The 25,545-nt window shown below is 50.3% G+C and overlaps 1 protein-coding gene across 1 annotated transcript; it reads left to right on the forward strand.

Annotated features, from left to right (window-relative positions):
- Window positions 1-2: 2 nt before the first annotated feature.
- On the forward strand, window positions 3-24,438 carry CDCP2 (CUB domain containing protein 2). Its single transcript, XM_082360058.1, has 6 exons — window positions 3-2,099; window positions 9,455-9,802; window positions 12,694-13,029; window positions 14,056-14,409; window positions 17,858-18,036; window positions 21,201-24,438. The coding sequence occupies exons 1-6, from the start codon at window positions 2,021-2,023 to the stop codon at window positions 21,525-21,527; spliced, it is 1,623 nt and encodes a 540-aa protein (XP_082216184.1). The 5' UTR covers window positions 3-2,020; the 3' UTR covers window positions 21,528-24,438.
- The last annotated feature ends 1,107 nt before the right edge of the window (window positions 24,439-25,545 follow it).

Genomic DNA, 25,545 nt, shown 5'->3' on the forward strand with positions numbered 1-25,545 from the left:
AGCTTCACTGGAGTGCAGGGAGAGAGGCGGTTGCTCCACGGGTGGGACAAACACTACACAGATGAGGGATTCAGAGGGTAACAGGTGGATGCTGTCACAGCCCTGCCCACACCCTGTGGCCCTCACCATTCCCAAGCTCCTGCTGTGACCCCTGGACACTGGGGCATACACAGGCAGGTTGGAAATGCCTGGGAGAGGATGGCCTCGAGCGGCCGTCACCCAGGGGCAGCTGGCAGTGGTGGACAAACACGCTGCCTCCTCCTGCCTCACTGAAACACCATCTCCCAGAAGTGCCCTTGGGGGTGGAGCCTCGGTTGCCCACGGTGGTCAGCTGCTGGCTAACATACCCTGAATCGGCTTCTTCTCACCCCCGTCTCCCTGCCCCCCTCCCCTACCTGTGCTTCCGGGGATCACCTCCCGGATAAACTCCTTGTCCTCAGCTCCCTGCCACAGGGTCTTCTTGTGAAGCAACTCAAGCCACGACAGTGGCTCAAACCCTCTGCACTTCAGCTTCCTCCTCTGCAAGATGGAGGGTCCGATATGTGCCTCTGAAACTGGGGGGACACAAGCACAGGTCTGGGAGGCTCAGCACCATGCCCAGTACTCAGCAGGCACTGGGTTAGCGCCCTTACTCATACACACAGTAGGTGTTTAATAAAAGCTCCGGTCCCCTCAGACGGCTCAGGACACAGAACCTCTCTGTTCTGGTCAATCAGGCCCCACCGATAAGCCAGTCCCTCAGGCCTGACCATTCCCGATGCTCTTGGCTGAAAACCTTCCAGGTGGCCTCCCTCCCGTGCTGGCAGCAAAGGGCTCCCTGGGGACCTCCTGACAAAAGGATGGGCCAGAGGCAACACGTGGTCTGGCAGATGGACATCTGAGCTCCTCAGAGGTCAATAAATATCCTCCTATGCACTGAGCCAGGCACTGGCTTGGGCTTCCCCTACATTATCTCATCTAATCCTCTCCACAAACTGCAGGCACTGCACTGCTCTCCTGTCCTGGGCCTCAGAGAGGCCCCCGCAGCCCAGCAGTGAAGGGTAGAGCCTGGATTCAGCCCTTGTCTGTCAAGCCAGAGCCCAGGCTCCTCACTGGGAGGCAGGAACATGCCATGTTCACCTCGGATGCCCTGTGCCTGGTGCAGGCTCTGCACAGAGAAGGAGCTTAGGAAATGAGCCTTGGGCTGGACTGAACCAAATAGGGCTCCTAGAGTAAATTGAAAGATCCTGTTTCCTGTTGGACACAGCGCCCCTGAGGGTATTGCTGCGGCCCAGCTCCTAGCACAGGGCCTGGCACGTAGTGATGTTCAAGCCAGGTTTGTGGATCAATAAAAAGGTGAACATTTAATATCCTTGGCCAGAATTTACACTGTGGCCCAGATCCATGACTGCATTAGGAGTTGTCCTATACGATTTTCCCATTCTGTTGTTCCTGCTGCATTCTTCCCTTCACTCTCCCTCTGAGCTCATCTAAGCATGTCTGAGGGATGCTTGTCCCACTCCCCCATTGGTGGAGGATAGGGAAACCTATAGCAAGAACTCACTGTGTGCTTTAGTGTATGTTACCACATTTCATTTCCACAATAGTCCTAGAGGCAGGGCTGAATGGCCCCACTGGACAGATGAGTCAGGTCAAGACCTAGAGGAGTTGGATGACTTGTTCAAGGTCACCTGGCCAATCGGAGGCTGACCAGGGATGATCTCAGGTCTGCCTAGCCCCAAAACTCGTGCCCCTTCTCCACCAATAAATTCCCTCCCAGCCCTAAGTTGCTTCCCTTACCCATCCAGTGTGGCCAGTGCAGACCTCCAAAGTGTCAACCTGGTGACACTAGATCCGTCACCTTAGGGTGGAGTGAAGGAAGCACCTGGGGATCAGCTTACTAATTCAAGGTGCTGATGAATTATTCACACCACCATTAACTTGGAGGCCCTTTCAGCCTCACCTCTCTTTCCCCTGCTCCAGACCCTCAGGTCCTGGCCTGCCCCGAGCTCGGCAGACCTGCGGGGCCCCCAGCGAGGAGATGCTGGCAGAGCTGGAGTTCTGTGTGCTGCTGGCAGTGACACTGCTGGGCCCAGTCCCCAGGGCCCAAGCCATGAAAGGTAGGAGCTGCTGGGGACAGGCAGGAAACCTGGAGGGGGGCAGAGGGGTGGCAGGTAGCAGCGGGGTCTCAGGAGGTTTCCATGTGGAAGGCCAGAAAGCGGAAGGCCCTTTTGGGGGCAGTTGGCCGAGTTGAGGATGTATTGCTTCTGAGATGGGGAAAGACAATATTTATCAAGTGCCTACTATGTGCTGGGTGCTTTCCACGTATGAATGCATTTAATCTTCACAACTTCAAAGTGGGTATTAGTCCTCCTTTTTACAGATGAGGAAACTGAGGAAGAGGGCGGTTAAGTAACCTGTCCAAGACTACATGCTTACCAAGGGCGAAGGGAATGGCTCAGAGAACGATTAAAGATTTGTTGCTGGAATGAGTCCTTATTTTCCTCCTGAGAGCCTGCTGTACTTTCCCATCGCCAGCCAAGTGAAATCAAAGTTCCTTATAAAGGCATTCAGTGCCTTCCCAGGTTTGGCTCCAATCTCTATATAACAACCAGCCTCGGTTCCCAGAGTCCCTCGGGCATCACATGCTCTGGCAGAGGATCACACCCCCTCCTGGAGATGCTCCACTCTCAGGGCTTTCACCCCCTGTGCCCTCTGCCTGGAAGGTCCCTTTTCTCTTTTTCCACCTGAGAACATCTGGCTCATCCATCAAGCTCAGGTCAAACACCACCTCCTCCAGGAAGACTTCTGCATCCCTTCATCAGCCTCAGAAACTCCCCCCTTGGAGATCTTAGAACCCTCTGCTGGCACCCTGGTCCCGGGTTGCTTTGTGCTGCTCCAGCCCTCTGAGCACTGTGTGCCTGTCTGAGAAGCCAGGGCAATATCACTTCACCCGTCTTCAAGGGGCGTGTGTGTAGCAGGGGCTCAGCCAGCAGTTGCCAGTGCCTTGTCTTCCTGCAGATTCAAGGGGGGCTCAGGAAGGAAGTGCAACTTTCCAGTCACCTAGTTGGTGGCAGAGATGGCTTGGGCACCCAGGTGTCTCACCCCATGCCTGGGTGGTGGGAGAAGCTAACTGTTCCCATTTCTAGCCACTGGGGCTTCAGTGGCCTTGGGGTGACCCTGGAGTTCAGGGTGCCTGCCGGACAAGGCCTCTACTTGTGCTGGGACCCAGGGCCTCCTGGGCCACCAGGAGTTCTGCTCCAACCTTCTCACGGCTTTTCCCATCCAATGGGCAAGGCTGGGGGAAGGACAAGGACAGGCAATGAACAGGATATCCCTCTGTCCTCTTGCCATAGAGGCATGAATCAGACATTGCTCCCACCCTGGCCTGCCCCCAGGGCCAGGCAGGGAGCCCTGATGTGAACTGGATGTGCATCTTGTAGCCTCTGCACTGCTTTCTCTCATCCGTGTTCACAGCCGCCCAGCAAGGTCATTATCCCCATTTCACAGATGCGTGAGTGAGGCTCAGGTAGGCTAAGTGATTGTGAGTCTGAGCCTTTATTCATGCCATTTCCTCCCTCCAAATCTTTCCCAACTCACAAAGCCTTCTTGCTCCTTCTAGCCAAACTCAAACATCAACTCCCCTGTGTCCCTCCCCTAACAGTGCTGGCCCTGGCAAGACTGCCCCCCTCCCTCTGGACCCCAGAGCCCGTGTGGCCCCAGCACAATCGCGCCACATGGCTTTGTCTCATTTGCCTAACTCCCCCCATCTTACCCCACAACTGGGAGCTCCCCAGGAAGGGGCCCATTTTGAGTCAGCACAGGCCTGTACAGGGCACATGCTTGGCAAATGTGTCTCTCTTACAGGAACTTTGGTTAAGTATATTCTTCAGGATGCTTCTGGTTGCAAGGGACAGAAACCTAATCTGGATGAGTTTAAGCAAGAAGAGAAATGCAGTGGCTGGTGCCAGGGAGGCGGGAGTATAGCTGAGTTGGGCAGCTTGGGTTCTGGGCCATTTCCTCTTTTCACATGGTTCTTGCCATTTGCTGACAAGCTCTCTCAATGGGCCCTGAGCGGGGTCCACCCAGGGCTCTCACTCCCGGCTTAGGTACCAGGCAGGAAAGGGTTCTCACCCAGGAACTCAGCAGCAGGACTCTGGTGGCACAGGGCCACCCCACAGGCCAGTCACTGTGGCAGTGCTGGGGGCCCCAGGATTGCCCAGCTAGGATCCTGTGTCCTCCTGTGGGCCTGGGAAAGACGAGGGAGGGTTACCACATGGAGACAAGGGAAGGGAGCAGTGTCTAAAATCGAGGGCATGTTCTTACAAGAGGTGAAGGAATGAGGACTGGGTGGAACAAAACAGGAGATGTCAGCTACAGCAGTAACTTCCTTTTTGGACCTCAGTTTCTCATCTGTTAAATGGAGTCAATAACACCTGCGCTGCCTATTTTATGGGGATATTGTGAGGATGATATAAGATTGTTCACTGATTCATTCACTCAGCAAATATACACTGAGCACCTGCTTTGTACCAGGAGCTCTTCTAGGTGCTTGGGAGACAGCAGAGAACAAAATAGACGAGAATCCCTGCTCTCATAGAGCTGACAGTTTTGTGGAGAGAGACTTGGCAGTGAACCAAACAAATAAGGAAATAAATAGTACATTTGACGGTGATGGGTGCTATGGAGAAAATAAAGCAGAAAAGGGAGAGAAGAGGTACAGGGATGGGGAGAGGATTTCAATTGTAAATAGGGTGGTTGGGGAAAGCCTCACTGAGAAGGTCATTTTTTTCAACTTTTAACTATGAAAATTTTCACACACAAAGTGGAGAAAATAGTATAATAAATCTCGATGTCTCCATCAACCATCTTCAACAGTTATCAACATTCTGCCTTTCTTGGCTCTTCTATCCTACCCCTACCCCCATTTTAGGGGGGCAGATTGGAGAAATTTAAAGACAATCTCAGATATCACACTATTTCACCCATAAATATTTCAGAGTATATCTAACAGATATATAGATAGATAGATATTCCCAATATTATTATAATGATATAATAATTCTTTAATTTTATCTAATACTCAGTTCATGTTCAATTTTCCCCATTACGGCAAAAAAAAAAAAAATCCCATTGCAATTTTTTTGTTCAACTCAGAATCCAGACAAGGTCCACACATTGCTTTTGGTTGATATTTGACTCAAGTATGCCTCCCTCTCTCTCTCTCTCTCAGTCTCTCTCTCTCTTTTTTAATCGACTTCTCCCCTGGCAACCACTTTTCTACTCTCTGTTTCTATGAGTTTGATGTTTTAGATTCCACATATAAGTGATACCATGCAGTATTCGTCTTTCTCTGTCTGGCTTATTTCACTTAGCATAATGCCCTCAAGGTCTATCTATGTTGCTGCAAATAGCAGGATGGGTGCCTTTTTCAAGGCTGAATAATATTCCATGTCATATGTATCTCCATTCATCTGTTGATGGACACTTAGGTTGTTTCCATATCTCGGCTATTGTGAATAATTCTGCAATGAAGATGGGAATGCAGATAACTCTTTGATACCCTGTTTCCATTTCCTTTTAAATATACCCAAAGTGGAATTGCTGGATCATATGGAGTTCTATTTTTAATTTTTTGAGAAGCCTCCATATTGTTTGTCATAGAGGCTGCACCAGTTTGCATTCCTACCAACTGTGCACAAAGGTTCCTTTTTCTCCACATCGTTGCCAACACTTGTTACTCTCTTGTCTTTTACATAATAGCCATCCTAACAGATGGGAGGTGATATCTCATTGAGGTTTTGATTTGCATTTCCTTGATGATTAGTGATGTTGAGCACCTTTTCATGTACCTGTTGGTCATCTGTATGCCTTCTTTGGAAAACTGCCTATTCAGTTTCTCTACTCATTTTATTTTTATTTTACATTTTAAAATTTATTTTATTTTATTTATTTATTATTTTTGGCTGCGTTGGGTCTTCGTTGCTGCACGGTCTTTCTCTAGTTGCGGCAACTGGGGGCTACTCTTCATTGCAGCACACAGACTTCTCTTGTTGCAGGGCATGGGCTCTAGGCATGCGGGCTCAGTAGTTGTGGCTCGCAGGCTCTAAAGCACAGGCTCAGTAGTTGTAGCGCATGGGATTAGTTGCTCCACAGCATGTGGGATCTTCCCGGGCCAGGGCTCAAACCCGTGTCCCCTGCATTGGCAGGCAGATTCTTAACCACTGCGCCACCAGAGAAGTCCTCTACTCATTTTTTTTTTTTTTAATGGTGAAGTGTTGGAAGCCTTCCTCTTTATATTTATTTATTTATTTATTTTTGGCTGTGTTGGGTCTTCTCTGCTGTGCGTGGGCTTTTCTCTAGTTGCGGCGAGCGTGGCCTACTCTTCATTGCAGTGCGCGGGCTTCTCACTGCGGTGGCTTCTCTTGTTGTGGAGCAGGGGCTCTAGGTGTGCAGGCTTCAATAGTTGTGGCACGCAGGCTCAGTAGTTGTGGCTCTTGGGCTCTAGAGCGCAGGCTCAGTAGTTGTGGCTGACAGGCTTAGTTGCTCTGCGGCATGTGAGATCTTCCTGGACCAGGGTTCAGAACCCGTGTCCCCTGCATTGGCAGGCAGATTCTTAACCACTGCGCCACCAGGGAAGTCCCTATTGATGGTTTCCTTTGCTGTGCAGAGCTTTTAATTCAACGTAGTCCCACTTGTTTATTTTTGCTTTTGTTGCCTTTGGTGTCAAATCCAAAAAATTATTGCCAAGACCAGTGTTAAGGAGCTTACCTCCTATGTTTTCTTCTAGTTGAGTCTTTTTTAATATAACAGTTGTGTCTCCCCCCCACAACCTTACTTACTGTTGAAGCACCTTGGTCATTAGAATTTCCCACATTCTGGACTTGACTGAATGTGTCCTCACGGTGTCATTTAGATTGTTCCTCTAGCTTCCATATTCACTCTAACTTGTAGACAGATCCAGAGACTCCATTAGATAAAGGTTCCTTTTTTTTTCCCCCAAGAAGATGTTACAGGTGTTTCATCAGGGCACCGATTATCCAGTGTTTCACTTTGACGTTAAGATTGGTCAGTGAGTTCAGGGGTTGTTAGCCTGATCCATCCATTATAAAGTTCCCTATAAAGGTAACTTTTTTGGCATTTTTTAATTATAAAAATTTTCATACATTAGCAAAGGTGAAAGAATTTTACAGAAAATATTTATCTACTCAACCATCTAGGTTTTACCTCTCATCATTTACCTTTTTTCTCAGTGATTAGAACAGACAATGATAATGATGATTTCATTAAGGTTTGCAAAGTTATGTTTTTCTAATGTTGTTATTCTTTCTGTAGTCTTCTTTAAATAACAATTTTTCTTCATCAGCTATTTGGTTATCCTGATATATATAGTTTGTAACAGGAAAGGCAAAGTAAATGCTTAATTCTTTCTCCACGTATCAAGAAGAAAATGAGTTCGTGCCCAAGCAATCTCTAAAGGAAATCAATAAGTTCCTTTTTAATTTCTTTTAGTTGTATTATGAATTCATGAATTTTTATATATTTGATGGGTTTCAACCCACTGCAATAAATTTTTTTTTTTTTTTTCCACTCCCCGTGGCATGTGGGATCTTAGTTCCCTGACCAGGGATCGAACTCGCGCCCCCTGCATTGGAAGCGCAGAGTCTTAACCACTGGACCGCAGGGAAGTCCCTGCAATAAATTTTTTTGAAGTTCAAAGTATACCTTCTTTAGCCAGTGGGAGCCCCTTCAAGGTTTCTGTGTCTTTTGACACAATTCCAGCAGTTCCGATAGTTTCTTTACATTCTGGTGTGACAAGATATCCCAGGTGTGTTTTGTATATTTACTGCCCTAGACTAACCATTTCTCTAAGGAGCCCTGCTTCATTTTAGTTGGACATAATGATCCTAATCTAATTTAGTTGGACATAATAATCCTAATCTAAGTCCAAGTGGTACAAATACTACCGGAATATCATTGCTTTTAGGGTTTTTAATGAACAAAGCTAGGAAATAAATATTTTTAGAAATAAAAATAAATCAAATTCGTACTGATGTTTTCAATTCAAATTAAGGATCTCAAGAGTTCTACTTAGTTTTTTAATTTTATACTTGTATAGCTCTCCTCTTACACTGCAAATCTTAGTTTCTATTGACATTAACATACTTCCTTTATTCCAATATATAAAATATTGTAAAATAACAGTATTCACTATTACTACTAATAGTAAGTCTACTGAATATAGTTTAATATTTCTTTGTGTTTCATTTTGTTCTTGGGATCTATTCCACTAGGAAGGCACAGTCAAAATAGTGTAGTTCAACATCGTTTGAAATCGTTTTTCCCATGTGAATGTGCCTCCAACTTGACATATAGTTAAGCTTATTTGTTTTAGTTTGGCATATGGGTTACTTAAATATTTTTGATAATTTAAAAATTATATTAAAAATTACTCATGATTATAAAGTTAAAATTATAAAATAAATTGCGTTTAAAGAGGTCTAGTGGTCACGCCTGTTTCCTCCCTTTGGCTTACATCTTCCCGTGTCAGAGAACAATTTTTATTAGTTTCCTTCCATTGTTTTCAAAATATAAGCAAATATGCACATATAAGAATGTAGTTTTGGGGACTTCCCTGGTGGCGCAGTGGTTAAGAATCCACCTGCCAATGCAGGGGACACGGGTTCGAGCCCGGGTCCAGGAAGATCCCACATGTCGCGGACCAACTAATCCCGTGTGCCATAACTACTGAGCCCACGTGCCGCAACTACTGAAGCCTGCATGACTAGAGCCCGGGTTCTGCAACAAAAGAAGACACTGCAATGAGAAGTCCGCATACTGCAACAAAGAGTAGCCCCCGCTTGCCACAACTAGAGAAAGCCCGTGCGCGGCGCGCGGCAACAAAGACCCAACGCAGCCAAAAATATAAATAAATAAATAAATAATAATAATAAAAAAGAATGTAGTTTTAACTTTGTAGTAGACTGTGCACATTTTCACTCAGGATGGGAGCAGGTAATATTATTTTTAATTTTCAAATTCCCCAATGCACATCTCTAGTGCCTAGCATTTGGTACTATTTTATCTAAAACTATAGTCCCACCTGACACTTCTTGTCTCCTTTCCCTGCTTTATTTTTCTCCAGGTCACTTATCACTAGTAATATGCTCTATATTTTCCTTATTACGTTTATTGTTTGTCTTCCCCACCAGAATTTTAGTCTATTTGTTCCTGCTGTAACCCCAGCACCTAAAACAATGCTTAGCACTCAAACAATATTTCTTGAATGAATAAAAGAATGTTTGGCAAGTATTTGAAGACTAAATAAATGAATGAACAGCTACATGAATAAGTGAATTGACTTAGGGCCATGACCTCATGCTCCCTCATCCCATCCCAAAGAACCCGCTTTGGAGCTGGGCCACCACCCAAGACCCCAGGACTGACTCTGAGACATTCTTTCCTCTCACCACAGGTGTCAAATGTGGGGGTGTGCTCTCAGCACCTTCTGGAAACTTCTCCAGCCCCAACTTCCCCAGGCTCTACCCCTACAACACGGAGTGCAGCTGGCTGATCGTGGTGGCTGAGGGATCCTCCGTGCTGCTCACCTTCCACGCCTTCGACCTGGAGTACCATGACACCTGCAGCTTCGACTTCCTTGAGATCTACAATGGGGCCTCCGGGGACCAGGGCAACCTGCTGGGGAGGTTCTGCGGCCAGGTGCCCCCACCACCCTTCGCCTCCTCCTGGCACGTCATGTCTGTGGTCTTCCACTCAGACAAGCACGTGGCCAGCCGAGGCTTTTCTGCGGGCTACCAGAAAGGCAAGGGGGACTTGGCAGTGGAGAGGGTGGCCCTGGGTGGGGATGGGGGGAGGGCGGCGGGGTAAGGTGACGGGCAGGGTCTCAGCATCTTAGCGTGTAGGCTGCTCTTTAACCTGGATGCCCCTGCTCTCATAGCACACGGGGCAAAGGCAGCCTCTGTTGGTAGTCTTTTTTTTTTTTTTTCTGTTGGTAATCTTGGTGGTTGTGTGTTCCCACCTTCATGGCAACACTCCCCACGTCTCCCTCCGTTATTCCGGGAGTCCTCGGAGGGTCACACTGTGCTCAGGAATGAGGCCTCTCGCGCTCTCCTATCCTTGTCCTTCTCACCCCATACATGGCATCAGGACACTGGAGGGGACACCGGAGGGGACACCATGCTGCCACTGCTGCTGACCCCTCTGTGGCATCTCATGTCATGGGCACAGGATTCTCTCCCCCTCCCCATCATGTCCTCGTGAGTGCAAGGTGCATGAGCGTCTGTGTGGAGCTGGTGACGCGCTCCCTCCCAAAGCCTTTCCTGAGCTCGCCTCCTATACCTATCGTGGTCCCTAACCCCTCCCTCCCCCAGCCAGGCTTGGAGCCTACCCCTCAGGCTAGTGAGGAGAGCAGAGGCTTCACCCTCTTTGACTTTCTTTCTCCTTGACTCATCCCTCTTTCCTCAGGCTTCTCTGCACAGACTCAGACCTCCTACCTTCTCCCAAGGCCAAAACCAAAGGTCTTCCTCACAACAGCTCAAGCAATAGGCTCCACAGAGGCTCCTGGTGCACAGGGTTCACCAGCAGCAATCAGAGCCGGGGCGAGGGTGCATACAGTTCTATGCCTCCAAAGCCAGACACCCGCTCCCACTGGCTTTGGAGGCATAGTATTGTAGAATGGTAAAACACAAGAACCACAGACCGATCTAATCATAGCAGTGGAGTTTTAGATCCCTAGATTTTTAGACTCTTAGGGTATCAAAGTTATAATACTATGTGCAATGTTTTCTAATATTTTTTAAAACAGGAGTACCCTTATATAAAATGGAACCTTATGTTAATCCCTGATATGTAAAAGAGATAAAGGCAGCATTTTTTTAAAATAAATTTTTATTTATTTATTTATTTATTTATTTATGGCTGCGTTGGGTCTTCGTTGCTGTGCGTGGCCTTTCTCTAGTTGTGGTGAGCGGGGACTACTCCTCGTTGCGGTACGTGGGCTTCTCATTGCGGCGGTTTCTGTTGTTGTGGAGCACGGGCTCTAGGTGTGTGGGCTTCAGTAGTTGTGGCACGAGGGCTCAGTGGTGGTGGTGCGACGGCTCAGTAGTTGTGGCGCACGGGCTTAGTTGCTGCGTGGCATGTGGGATCTTCCTGGATCAGGGATCAAACCCGTGTGCCCTGCATTGGCAGGCGGCTTCTTAACCACTGCACCACCACGGAAGTCCCAAAGGCAGCATTTTTGTTGTAAGCATTTATAAGTTCGTATTTTTAACATTTACTTATTATAAGCCAGTCACTGAAAACATAAGTAAATATTGATGTCCTCTGATTAGTTAAATTTTTACATATAAGATATGTGACTGTGGATGCTATCTTTCATTGAATTAAAAAATAGTTTGAATACAGAAAAAGAATGACATTTACACCAGATGTCTGCAAATAGATGCCCTGGGGCCACTGTGGAGCCCCAGAACACATTTTGAAAGTCTCTGCTAAGGGTGTTGACAGCAGACGGGATCTCACAGACTGTCAAAACCTGCCCTCTCATTTGACAAACAATACACCTGAGACCAGAGAGGGAATGTGCCTTCCCAAGGTCACACATCTGGGAAGCGGAAACTGGGACAAGAAGACAAGTCCGTAGCCGCCCAGCACAGTGCTCTGTCCACACAGCCATGCCATGGAGTGAGATTCTGGAGTCTCAGGAGACACAACCGAGTGTGCCCCTCCCTGCTGGTGGCCTCCAGCTAGTCCTGGCATTCATTATCACCTAGCTCCCAGTTGTACTGGCTACACTGGGTTCCAAAGGGTTTTCACCAGAAACTTCTTAAACTCTGCATGAGTCTGGGCATGGTGGATCAGTCTGAACAGGTCTTATGATTTCTAATATTCCCATGAGGCTCAGAGAGGCTGAGTTACTTGCCCACGGTCACACAGCAATAGAAGACTGAGCTGAGAGGAGACCTGTCTTCAGACTTCAAGCCCATCTCTACTCCTTCAGATCCTCCCTCTAAGCCTCAGTTTCCTCATCTGTTCGGGAGATTTGATAATGTTCCTGGTCTCAGGTGCCTCAGCCTCTATGCTCCACTGGCCTGGTAGGAGGGGACAGTGAGACTGATAAGATCAAGTGCACAGACTCTGAAGTTAGTCAAATCCTGCCCTCCCTGATACCAGGGGTGTGACCTGCTGTCAGGGTCCTGCCCTGTCCCTTGGGGCCTTGCCACTGCAATGGCTCTTGCCAATCTCCACATCTCTTTGCTTCAGGGCTTTTTCCGAAGCTTTGGCAGGTCACCTCTACCCCCAGCGGCCCTCAGCCTCGATTCTGGGGAATGCCCCCGCTCCCCCACCCTCTCTCCCTTGCTGCCCATCTGCGGTCCTCTGTCTCTCCCAGATAAACTACTTGGGCTCAAATCCTTGTCTCAGGCTCAGCCTGGGTGAAGCCCAACTCACACAGGTAAGTTATTTAACTTCTCTCTGCCTCCAGTCTCTCAGCTGTAAAATGGGGGAAACCACGGTGCGTTCCTCATGGGGTTATGGTGATGACCTAGAAAGATGGCCTGTGCCTGTCACTTACCAAGTGCTCAGTGGGTGGTGACAAGATTCCTGTGAACACCTGTGGGCATGGCATTTCCCAAGGGAGGAGATGGGGGAGCCACAGGGAGGGAGAAAGTTCGGTTCAAGTGGACTCCCTTGCAGATGCGTGTGGTGGCGTCCTGACGGGCCTGTCGGGGGTCCTCACCAGCCCCGAGCACCCCAACAACTACCCCAACAATGTGGAGTGCCGCTGGGTGATCCGAGCCGCTGGCCCCGCCACCGTCAAGCTGGTCTTCGTGGACTTCCAGGTGGAGGGCAGTGAGCAGTGCACCTACGACTATGTGGCTGTGCTTGGGGGGCCCGGCCCCACCCGTGGGCACCACTACTGCGGCAGCTCCAGGCCCCCCACGCTCGTGTCGCTGGGCCACGAGCTGCAGGTGGTCTTCAAGTCTGACTTTAACATCGGGGGCCGGGGCTTCAAGGCCTACTACTTCTCAGGTAGGAGGGCCGGAGCTACACCCTGAGTGCGCTGTGTGTGCTGGGCTCCTGCCTCCCCATCACACTTGCGGCGGGGCAGGGAGGGGTTGTACTTTTCTGCCTCTGGGCCTTACACTTCCTGCTCTTTCTCTGCCTGAAATGTTCTAGCACACCCTTTCCCGTCTGGCCGATGCCAAGGCACAAGCATGTCACCTCCTCTGGGAAGGCTCCTTGATTCACTCAGAATTATTCCCTTCCTTCAACTCCTTAGAGAAGTTTTCTCATAGCAATGATCTAACACATCACTTCTGTACCTGGTTTGCATGCTGATTTCCTCTGCTTGACTGTGAGTTCCTATGGACTTATCTTTGTACCTGCTACATAGAGGGTATTCAATTAATGTTTGTACGAATGAATGAATGAACCATTGGGAAGTAAACTGTCTGGTGGAGGAGATAAAGAAGGAAACAGACAATGACAATGCACTGTGATCTGTGCTGTCTAACAGTAAGAATCATGGATGACTTCCTGGAGGAGGAGAGAATTGAGCAGTGCTTTGAAGGTGTAAGCCAGTGGCAGAAGAAAGGGAAGGGTGTTCCAAGCAGAGGGATCAGTATGTGCAGAGGCATGGAGGACAGAGAGGGTTTGTGTGCTTGTATTACTAGGAAATGTTTGGTGAGGCTGGAAGGTAGGGCTGGATGAGGGGCAGGGAGAAAAAGGGCAAGGTCAGGTCATGAACCACCTTGTCTGTCAAGTCCAAGTTGGACTCAACTCCGAGGACAGGTATTAGGCATTGTTACTGAATTCCTATCAGGGTCAACACTCATGAAGTGGTTTACCAATTGGAATGACAGTCTCAGCTTTCAGCTAGTTTCAGTTTAAAGCAGGCTTTGGGATCAGTTGTCTGGTCTTCTGGCCATGGTGCCGACAACCTGCCAGGGTGGTTTTAGGACCCTTTAGCGCCTACTGCCCAAGCTGTAGCTGCAGAGGGTGACAGTCTACACCCTTCTCACCATTGCTCCTTCTGTCCTGCTCTCCCCAATCCAGGAGAATGCCAGGAGGTATACACGGCGGTGCGGGGCAACTTCTCCAGCCCACAGTACCCCAGCTCCTACCCCAACCACATCCGGTGCCACTGGACCATCCGCCTGCCTCTTGGCTACCGGGTCAAAGTGTTCTTCCTGGACCTGGAACTGGAGGGGCCCAACAGCCTGACCAGGACCTGTGACTTTGACCATCTGACAGCCTTCGACGGGGCCAGCGAGGAGGCGCCCCTGCTGGGGAGTTGGTGTGGCCACCACCTGCCACCACCGGTCACCTCGAGCCACAACCAGCTCCTGCTTCTGCTGCACACAGACCGTAGCACCACCCACAGGGGCTTCTCTGTGGCCTACATTGGAGGTCAGCTGGGGTTGAGGGTATGGGTGTGCTGGTGGGGGAAGGTGAGGCCGGGGTTCCTGGTCTTTGCAGCCTCCTTGCTCCATCTCACCAACTTCTCAGTTGGCTACACAACTGCCAACTCCCGCCCTGGGACCTCTGAGGCTATATCAATATGGCCCTTGCTTATTTTCACTATTACAGTGCCCTATTTTTCCAGCTTCCAAATCCACAATTCCTAATTCCTCCCTATCTGTCACCTTCCTCCATGGGCCCCTGGCCTCTCTTGTACTATGATTAATCCTCTGTATCCAGGGGTAATACACAAGATATGGTAATACTATTTATGGAAAACAATTGATATAATCATGGAGATGCCGACCAACCTTGCTTGTACAGTCATAAGTCCTGACTGACAGAGATTTGAAAAAATGACATTTGGTTTCCTTACATAACAAGAAGCCTAGAGCTAGGCAGCTGCTGTATTGGTTCAGGGACTCAACAGTGTCCCAGCTGGTATGTCTGGGATTCTCTTGACCTCATGACTACAAGATGGCTGCCACAACTCCAGGCATCATGTCCATGTTCAAGGCTGGAAGAGGGTAGGGGAGGTGCCAGCCACAATTGTTCCTTTATCAGGAAAGTAAAAGCATTTTCGGAAGCCCTCAAAAGACATCTTCTTGTTCTCATTATTTTGAACTTGGTCATGTGGCCATGCCTAGATGAAGAGCTGGCTAGGGAACTTGGCACTCAGCTTTTCCATCCTCCATAGTGCTAGTTAGATTTGCCAGCTGACAGCAGCTATCATCTATCCCCTCCTCTCATCACCCTTCCCTGGGCCATGGTCCCAGAAATGCCTGTGCTCTGGACCCATTTTGCCCTCTGCCTGACTAAGCTAGAGCCTCTTGTTGTGCAGGTGCAGAAACAGAGGTGCAGAGAGGAAACGACTTTCACTGCTGTCACACAGGCAGTGGGTGGCACAGCCAAGGCTAGAACTCACACCCTTGCCTTTTGTGTGGCTAAGCAGGGCCTGGGGAGGAGGCCCAGGACTGAGCTCAGATGGACGGGGGCCACATCCAAATGCTGCCATTAACTGACCATCCAATGGTGCTCACCTGTAGGAGGGGTTGATGAATGTTCTAGACAGGTGGTCTTTAAGATGAAATGAGGTAACACAGGTCACAGTGCCTGCCTCGGAGGGCATCCTTGCTGACTGTGGATTTCTTTCCCTTATGTGTCTCAGTCCTGGTCTGCATTCAAAAGATCTTTCCTCAGGACTTCCCTGGTGGTCCAGTAGTTAATACTCCGTGCTCCCAATGCAGGAGGCACAGGTCTGATCCCTAGTCAGGGAACTAAGATCCTGCATGCCACACGGTGCAACCAAAAAAAAAAAAAAGGTCTTTCCTCTTCTTTCTTTCTTCCCTTCTTTCTTTCTTCCTTCCCTTCTTTCTTTCTTTCTTCCTTCCTTCCTTCCTTCCTTCCTTTCTTTCTTTCTTTCTTTCTTTCCTTCTATTTATTTTTGGCTGCGTTGGGTCTTCGTGGCTGCGCACAGGCTTTCTCTAGTTGCAGCGAGCGGGGGCTACTCTTCTCTGCAGTGCGCAGGCTTCTCATTGCAGTGGCTTCTCTTGTTGTGGAGCATGGGATCTAGGCGTGCGGGCTTCAGTAGTTGTGGTTCGCGGGCTCTAGAGCGCAGGCTCAATAGTTGTGGCGCATGGGCTTAGTTGCGCCACAGCACGTGGGATCTTCTTGGACCAGGGCTTGAACCCGTGTCCCCTGCATTGGCAGGAGGATTCTTAACCACTGTGCCACCAGGGAAGTCCTTCTTCCTCTTTCCTTACCCATGTGCAAGAGGAGTTTGGGGGCCCAGCAATGGTGAAGGGAAACAGTAGAGCTGCAGCAAGCTAGTGGCAGCAAAGTGACCTGGGCAGATGCTCCCTCTGTGGGCCTCAGTCATCTCCATACATAAACCTGGAGGAGACCTGTTCCTCTGTTAGAGCGACCCCTTTCCCGGAGTGCACTCAGAGAGCCAGGTGCCATGGGGCTCTGCCACAGCTAGCTGGCAAGTAGCTTTCTCTCTGAGGATCTCAGTAAAATGAAGATATCAGCTGAAGGAGCTGTAAAGTCCCTTTTGCTCTGATGGTCTGATGGTCTTGCTCTGGGTCCTCTCCCAGCTGTATGTGATCTTGGACAAGCTCCTTCTCCTTTTGGTGCCTCCAAAGGCACCTCCCCGATGGCTGTGGGAGCCCAGATGCCTGTGGGAGCCCAGGGTCAGACACGGCACTAATGCTGGGCCAGGCTCCAGATGTGGCCCAGGCTGCAGGAGGCCTCCCGGCTGGAGGACAGCCTCAGCATCAATCAGGGGTGACACACAGTTCAGCATCGCCAAGATCATCGTGGGAGATGGCGGGCCCATAAATCCCCGACTGCCCAGACACCAGAGGCTGAAATATGTCTGAGGCATTTCCCGGAGAGGGGTTGAGATTTCCAGGCCTCTGCCTACCAGCTCTTTCCTTTTCCTCCCGCCAGCCACCCCGCTTCCTTCCCCCTACCCTCACCCCTGCCCCAGCAAACACTGCCCCGGTACACACACGCGTGCTCACACACACAGGCTCTCACGATCCCAGACACTTAGAGTCACACAGGCCTGGCTGGGAGGGGCTGCAGGGGGCCACCACATAAGGTGGAGAGACCAGGAACTGTGGGATCTTACAGACGCAATGATTAAAATCCTGGCTTAGCCACTGCTGACAATTTCACCTCTCAGAGCTCCGGGTTCCAAAACTTTCAAATGCATTTAGTCATGTCCACCTCAAGGGGTCATCATGAGGAGGGAGAGTGGGGCTTCCTTCACCACCCTTTTCAAACTGCAGCCACCGCAACCCTTACCCACACACATTCTGCTCTCCCCGCTCCCCGTCTTTCTTTTTTGCTTGATTTTCCTTCAGACTACTCTGACGCTTAGGTGTATCTTACATATTTACTGCCTCCTCACTCAACTAGAATGTAAGCTCCAAGAGAGTAGGCATTTGTGGCTGGTTTTTTTCTTTTCATTTCTGTATCTGGTGTTTAGAATAGTGCCTGCACATAGTGGGCCATAAATACTAGTCAAATGATTAAATGAATTGCCTGGTATATGGCAAACATGATCAGCAAATAATAGCTTTCATTCTGATTAAGAATATTCATTCATTCAGTCAGTCAGTCGTTTATTCAGCATTCACTGCACCTGCCAAGCTCTGTGCTGGCTCAGAGGACACTGAGAAGTAGGCACGGGGCCTGCCCTGGAGCTCATAGTTTGATGGAGTTAAATGGAGTAACGCGTGTAAAACGTCCTCGTAGGACTGCTTAAGAGCCATCCCCTCTCTGGGCCTCGGTTTTCCATCCACCACCGTTTGGATAGGGGCTTGGAGAGGGTGGGGGTCAGACCGCCTGCCCCCATGGCCTCCAGCTCCCCGCTCCCATCCATCCTCAGTGGTCCCCATGAACGTGAGTTGCTCCCGCACGGACTTCCAGATCCTGATCTCCGCGCAGGCACTGGCCCCTCTAGAACGGACCAAAGTCTACCTGGGCAGCCGGAGCTGTGCTGCTCAGGAAGTCGGCAGCAACTTCCGGATCCAGGCCCGCTTTGACACCTGCGGCACTGAGTCTCAGGTAGGGGCTGGGGGAGGAGGGCAGGCACGAGGGAGGGGCTCTGATCCCTGGGGAGAGGCACCTGCCAGACCTGAGAATTCAGCTTCTCTTCCTGGCTCTGGTCACCCCACAAGCCAGGATGCAGAATTCAGCCTCTTTTGATTTTACCTCAACAAACTTGCTCAGTGTAGACACAACAAAGAACTCAGGTAGGGGAGACAGAGAAGAGGTGTCCTGCTGCACAAGCTGGCGACAGCCAAAAGCCCCTACTGGAGGCCCCTCCCTCAAGGTCCTGTGAACTGACTGTTCCTGGGGGCCTTCCTGCTGCCCCCCCTCCCCACTGGGGCTCCCCAGGGCCACCCGGTCCCCACCCCTCTAACGCATAGAGCTGTTTGAGCGCTGCTGCCTCCTGCCCACCCCCTCCCCAACCTTGTGATCCAAATCCATCGCTGGGCTCCGCAAAACAAAGGGGTCCTTCAAGAGACAGGATCCACTTCCCTCCAAAGGCAGCGAGGTGTACAAATGAAGTTTTTCTACTATCCTTGTATTTCGGAGGCCTAGAACCCAGGCTTGGGGCCCTCAGAAGTCACCTGGCAGTGGCCCAAGAACCCTGGATGTTTGTATTCTCAGGGACAGGTTGGGAAGCGGAAAGGGGGAGAAGGCACAGTGGTCTTCATCGGGGACAACACGGCAGCCTTGGTGACGAATCTGGGAATTCGTCAGACTGCCTTGGCAGAAATCGTGTGCTTTCCAGCAAACCGAATTTCCCCACCACCCAACATTAACCGGATGTATGCCTCTGGCCCCTCAAGTCCACCCTCTGCTTCCCCAGCCTCCTGGCGGCCACCATCCTTTTAACCTGAGTAGAGGAGAAGCGGGAGTCCGTCTTAGCTGCCAAGATAATCTGCCCTCACCTCTACTCCATGCCCTAAATCCCCCTGGGGTTTTCTTTGGGGGCAGAACCACGTTCCATAGAGTCATAAAATGATGGAGACAGAGAACCCCAGAAGCAAGGAATCATGAAATCTAGAGCAAAGAACTCACAGACACTCAGGGTCTCAAAGTCACAGAACCACCACTAGAACCTGGAGCCACATAATCATAGAATCTTGGCATCAATATCATGGAAACATAAAAGCTGAGAACCTCAGACTCATGGATTCTTAGTGTAACACTTATTAAGTCCTAGACCCATGAGGACCAGTCTCTGCATTGAGTTGCTTTCAAAGATGCACAGTTCAAATGGCCAAAAGCCATGACAACCTATCTGTGCATCTCTTAAAAACCACAGAGACTTGATTTCATAACCGTAACACCACACTTGTGTGGACTTTCTTTCCTCCTCAAGTCTCATTCATCAAAAACCCCTGAAACTTCCCCACACACCTGTTTTGTGTGATTTTTCCCTCCCTTCTTTTTTTTTTTTTTTTATAATTAATGTTTTAACTCCCATAGGCAATGTTTTGTCTTTTTTTTAAATTTTTTTATTTATGGCTGTGTTGGGTCTTCGTTTCTGTGCGAGGGCTTTCTCTAGTTGCGGCAAGCGGGGGCCACTCTTCATCGCGGTGCACGGGCCTCTCACTGTCGCAGCCTCTCTTGTTGCGGAGCACAGGCTCCAGACGCGCAGGCTCAGCAGTTGTGGCTCACGGGCCTAGTCGCTCTGCGGCACGTGGGATCTTCCCAGACCAGGGCTCGAACCCGTGTCCCCTGCATTGGCAGGCAGATTCTCAACCACTGCGCCACCAGGGAAGCCCTCCCTCCCTTCTTTATTATGTAGATTCACTTCGGCCCTTTCACTGGGTCCCCTTCCACTCTCAGGTTCTGTCTTTCTTTTTCCGATTCTGTGTCACAGAAGTCCAGGACACCGGTTCTCCTCAGAGGGTGCGGTGGTAGACAGGCTGAGGGCGCAATGCAGAAGGCTCCTCTGGGGACGTGGACGCAGAGCCTTCTGGAAGCCCAGAGTTGGGAGAGACCCACAAGGTCACCTGGTCCATGAAACTCCAGATCCGTGATTCCCCTTCACTGCCGTCCCCAAAAGGACCACCCAGTGTCCAGTGATGGCAGCTTCCTGCAGATCACGCCCGTTTGCTCTGTTCTAGGCAGCTTTGGTTTTTAGAGAAGCCTCAGCTCAGAAGAGCCATGACTGGACAGGGGCAGCTGGGCGGCCTGAGGAGTGTAACGGCTGCTCTAGATTAGGGGTGGGTGGGGAGAGTAGCCCGGCATCACTGCAGCCCCCAATCCAGACCACACCAGACTGCCCGTCAAAATGCTGTCCCTCAGTCCCCAGCCCAAACACTCCACTGTCTCAGGGCGTCCTAACTCCTGCCTACTTCATCCGTGGGGGTGGGGAGGGCAGCAGCGTGACAGGCTCCCCACATCACACTCCTCAATGGCTCTTCCCAACCCCGGGGTGGTGCTGCTGGGCTGAACAGGACTCAACCACGGGACACATAACTGCTGCAGACATAATTGGGCAAAACGATTCCAGAAGGAAAGTCGCGTAACACCAGGGACAGAGCATCTAACTGGGAGGCAGGAGACTCGGCTTCTGGATCTAGCTCTGGGCAAATTACTGCCTTTGCTGGGCCTCAGTAGCCACATCTGTAAATTGCCAAGGAAGGGAGATTGAACTAGATGTCCTGAAACTCCCCTTTGGTTCTACATTCTTTGGTTTGAGTGAGGTGTGATGGCTAAGAGCACAGTTAAGAATCAGGCAGATCTGGAAGAGAATACGTTCCCTGTCAATTGTGTGCTGTGTGACCTCAGACAAGGGGTTTAACCTCTGGCCCTCATTTTCCTTATCTGGCAAATGGGGATATTAATGGCACCAATAAGAGAAGGTTGTTGTGAGAATTAAATGAGATAATGCCCTCAAAATGCAGAGCCTGGAACATGGCGAATGTCCCTGTTGTTACTGTTACTACCTTTCATAGACACCACCTCCTTCAAGCCAGAGCAAACACTAACCCATCAAATATATATTGTACTTTCAGACACCCTCGTAGTGCCCCTTTTACAGGTGGGGACACTGAGGCTCTGAGTGGGAAGGGAGTCAGTAGCCAAGCTGGGACTGGAAACCAGGCTCTGGAGTTCTGCCCCCTTGGCACTCAGTGCCTACATATCCAGGGGAACAGGGTCAGCCCTGGCCCCTTCAGGTGTGAGCAAGTGCCCCTTGACCCCCACAGAGAAGAAATAACACTTCAGTGATCGTCAGTGTGCTGTACATCGACTTCTCAGCAGGTGGACAGGAGGACATCCACGAATACGAGGTCCACTGCGAGCCGAGGCGAAAGGAGGCCTCTGTCCACCTGCTGTCCGGCTCCCACTGGCTTGGGCCCTATGCTGCCACGGCCGAGCACCTTCAGGAGGCACCACCCAGGGACGAGGCAGAGGCACTGGAGGGCCCCGTGGCCATGGTGGCCCAGGACACCAGTGACATCGTCTTCCTGGGCCTTTGCATCCTGGCTGGAGTCCTCATGGTCATTGCCATAGTGGTCCTGATGCTGCTGTAAGCAGGGAGGGTAGGGACGTGGCATCTGGCATCCCTGGGAGGCAGCTTGGGCACCCCACAACGGGGGCAGGACCAGGCCTTGTTGACTTTATGATGACCATGGGCAAGTCACTATCCCCCTCTGAGCCTCAGTTTCCAGGGGACCTTTACTCTGCCCTGCTTATCTCACAGGGCTGGCGTGAGGCTCAGAGAAGAGCATGGATAAGAGCTGTATAAACTATGGCATGCCATGCATGTGTGTGCAGTTGTTGTTGTTATTAATTTTGAAGATTTTCTGCTATAGAAAAGAACTCTCTTGTGTGTATATGTCAGCATAGATAGTTGTGGTCACTGGTGACAGAGTTGATAAAACTGACTTGTTCTATAACTTGTATGACTGCTTCACCAACTCAGGATACAAATAAGGCCCCTCCTAATTTTCTGACTAATTGCTCATCCTAAGCATTCATTAGCAGGAGGTTTGGTATCCATCCAGGGGCCTCCACTCTCCTGAACTGATTCAGGAACCCGGAGGACTTTATCTAAAGCAGATTAGTCCTGCCTCCAAACTCCAGGAACAGAGAGAAAGGAAACTGAAACCCCACCTAGTGCTGTTGCTTTAGCCCCTGCCACATGGTGGCGCTGTTGAAGACTGGTCTTGCGCATCCTGGTGGATGCCTGTCCACCGGGTGGACAGACCCCTAGAGTATAAACCACAGGCAGGCCCATACTATGCTCAGTAGTGAGGCTGGAGGCTGAGGACCAGTGTCTCTTTCATGCTGGCATTTTTCCTTAAATAAACCATGATCCTTGACTGAAAAACTGATTGAAGTCCCATGTGTCTCTGTCCTCACCCTGATGTTGAGCTCAGATTACTAGCCCATCCTTCTCCTCCAGCTGAGCTCTCTTTGGAGCACTCTGGACTTTCTCCTGCCATTGGACTTCACTCAGAGCTACTCCAGTCCACCCACATTTTTCTAAGTTCACACCACAGTGAGCAGGGGTTGGATTTCCAATGCTCCCCTGTGAGAAGACCTCTGGCATCCTTATGCGAATTGGTCCAGCACTCCCCAGAGCCCTATATATCAAGAAGTGGAGCAATCTTGTTAATGAAAAATAAACAAAAAATACATTTATAGTACATGACTTTCCCCTGTTCACCTTTATATTTGCATAATGAATCACTCAAGTGAGTCCTTTCATAATAACAAAAATCTCCATATTGACCGTGCCGACCACTGACATCAATTTTAAAAGTTGTAGTCCAATTACAATCCCTTCAACAATCCAACAAACATCCACTGGTTTCTAGCCTTGTGCCTATTGCTGTGATAGGCTCCAGGCATACAGAGGGGAGCAAGTCAAAAGAGATTCCTGACTTCAAGAGGCTTACAGTCAAGTGGAGCCAAATCAGGGACAGGGAAGGCAGATAAGTTGGTAATTTGCAGAGAAAAGACCTAGAGAGAAAAGAGCTGATAAAGCAAGAAATGAATTAAGCAAGGGAAAAAGAGTAGCCTGGACAATGGGAGAACTGGGTTCAAGTCCACACTCTTCTTTTTAATTGAGTGAACCTGAGCAAGCCACTTTGATGCTATGAGCCTTGATATACCCACCTGCAGAATGGGACCACAGTTCCTGGTTTGTTGTGAGGGCGTAGCAACATGATGAATTAGAGGTCTGTCAGGGTCAGGTGCCAGCAGGAGACTCTGGGGTGTTTGGAGCAGAGGCCCCAGCCTCTTTCTCTCCCACCCACTTCTTGCTCTCAGACTCCTCCAGCCGCTGAGCCAGGCTTCCTTCACCAGCCTGAGTTGTGAACACCTCATAAACTTCCCAGGTCTCAATTTCCCTGTCTGGGCAGGACTGGACACACAGCATACACTCTCTGAGGACGACCTTGGGTGGGGTTCTGCCCTTCAGGGCCCATGAGCTGGGTTTTGGGGTGGCAGCGGGACCTAAGCTTGCCTTGCCCTCATCAGCGCATCAGATGGGGGAGACGATAGGCCAGCCTGGGGCAGGGCCAAGGGCGTCTGCGCACAAAGCTGGGAGCCTCGATCTCCACCCTCAGCAGCTGATCTTCAGGGGCCCCAGCACGGAGGCTGGAGCTGCGCCTCTGCAGACAGACCACCCGGCTTGAACTCAGGCTCCGCTACTTGCTAGCTGTGTGACCTTGGGCAGGTCACCTCATCTCTTTGAGCTGCAGCCTTCTACCTGCAAAGTAGGAATAATAATAACACTGACTTCATCAGTCCATTGTGGGGATTAAATGAGATAATGAATGACAGTGCCCGCCCATGGAAGGAGTCAACAAAACTCACTTATTACCATTGACCTATGAGTCAATGAGCAAAGGCTCTGGCCTCGAAACCCAAGTTCTAGGCCCGGCTTTGCCACTGACTTGCTGTGTGACCTTGGGGGAGCCCATTTCCTTCTCTGGCCTCAGTTTCCCTATTTCCAAAATGTGGCAGGCATCACTATCACCCCCAGCACCATCATTTTCATAGCCACTATTCTTAAGCACCCCTACATGGCAAGGGTTTAAGATATATCATCCCACTTAAGCCACCTTGTGAGGCAGACATAGTTGCCCCCATTTTACAGACGAGGAAATTGAGGTTTGGGGAGGGAAAGTGCTGTGCCCAAGGTCACATGGCTATGACATATTGAAACTAGGCTAAGAGGGACAGTTCTTCCCTGAGCTGGGGGGACTATGCTTCGATCTGGGGCCTCTTGGGACCCCAGGCCAATGCTCTGAAACACGAGGGCTGTGTCTGCTTGGGAAAGGAGTGGAATGGCAGAGAAAGAGAGGATGGTTTTATCTTCCAGAACGTGCCCAGATACTGCCGTTCCCAGCCCTCCGGGCAGCCAGTGCATTGATCATCCTGCAGGAAATGACAATCTTTATGACAGCATAGTGTCTCCAGAAATGAAAGGGCTGAAATGATACCCATTAGCCAGTGTGCCCTGGCCCTGGAAGTATCGGGCACGGGGGGTGGAGGGGGCAGGCATGGGGCTGCTTTCCTGCTCACCTACCATTTCCCCTTTTCAGAGGGTAGGGGGCTGTGGAAAAAGCCAGGCTTAGACCCCAGGTCCCTCCCTGTTGGCGTATGGCTTTGGGATGTGCCTCCCCCCAGCCTGGAGCTTTGGTTCCTCCTGCCAGCCTGTCCCTGTAGGGCCAATGTTATTGATGAGGAAGCCCTTGGCAAATGGCTGTGCTGGTCCTGGGAAAACCTCTCCTGGCCTACAGGTCAGGCAGACCTGGGTTCCTTTCCAGTTCTTTCTCTGACTCTGTGTGACCTTGGGCAAGTTGCTTACCTCTCTGAACCTCAGTTTCTTCATGTGTGGAATGGGGGTAGAAAAACCCTCCTCATGAGGTCATTGTGAAGACTGAGAGAACAAGGGAGTGTGCCTCACATGGGGCCTCCTCCTGGACCATTCAGGAGGTGGTTGCTGGCCGGCCCTGGGCTCTTCTCACATCCCAGAGTTGGAAGGGCCTTACAAGAAAGCAAGTTCCCACCCACTTCTAGGAGTCTCCCCTGCACCCAACCTGCCCTGGCCTCCCGGCTTCCCTGCTGTTCATCAATAGACCGAGGTCCTTCCCACCCTCAGCCTTGCTCACTCCTGGTCCCCCTGTGTGGAATGTCCTTGCACCGAGCATCCCCTGACCTGGCTCCTGCACATCCTTCTCTGCCCAGTGGGCCGCCAACCACGTATCTAAAACTGCACCTCCACCCCGTCACTTTGTATCCCTTTGCTTTGCTTTGCCTCCTTCACAGAATGAACTGTCACCTGAAATGGTGTAAGGACTGTGCTTGCTGTTGCCTGTCTACGCCCGCTTCCCTCAGTGCAACACCAGTTCCATGAAGTCTGTCTTCCTCGGAGACTGGTACACGTGGCCTTCAGTGAGCACTTGTGGTTGAATGAGCGAACAAACAAGTGAATGAATGGACGATTTCACGCAACTCCCTTCATTCAACCCCACGTGTGTGGCAGTACTGGTACTTTGGTGCTTTCTGAGTCAAGGACACTTCCCATGTCTTCTG

The sequence above is a fragment of the Balaenoptera borealis genome (assembly GCF_965194805.1).
Source record: "Balaenoptera borealis genome assembly, chromosome: 1".
Classification (NCBI taxonomy): Eukaryota; Metazoa; Chordata; class Mammalia; order Artiodactyla; family Balaenopteridae; genus Balaenoptera; species Balaenoptera borealis.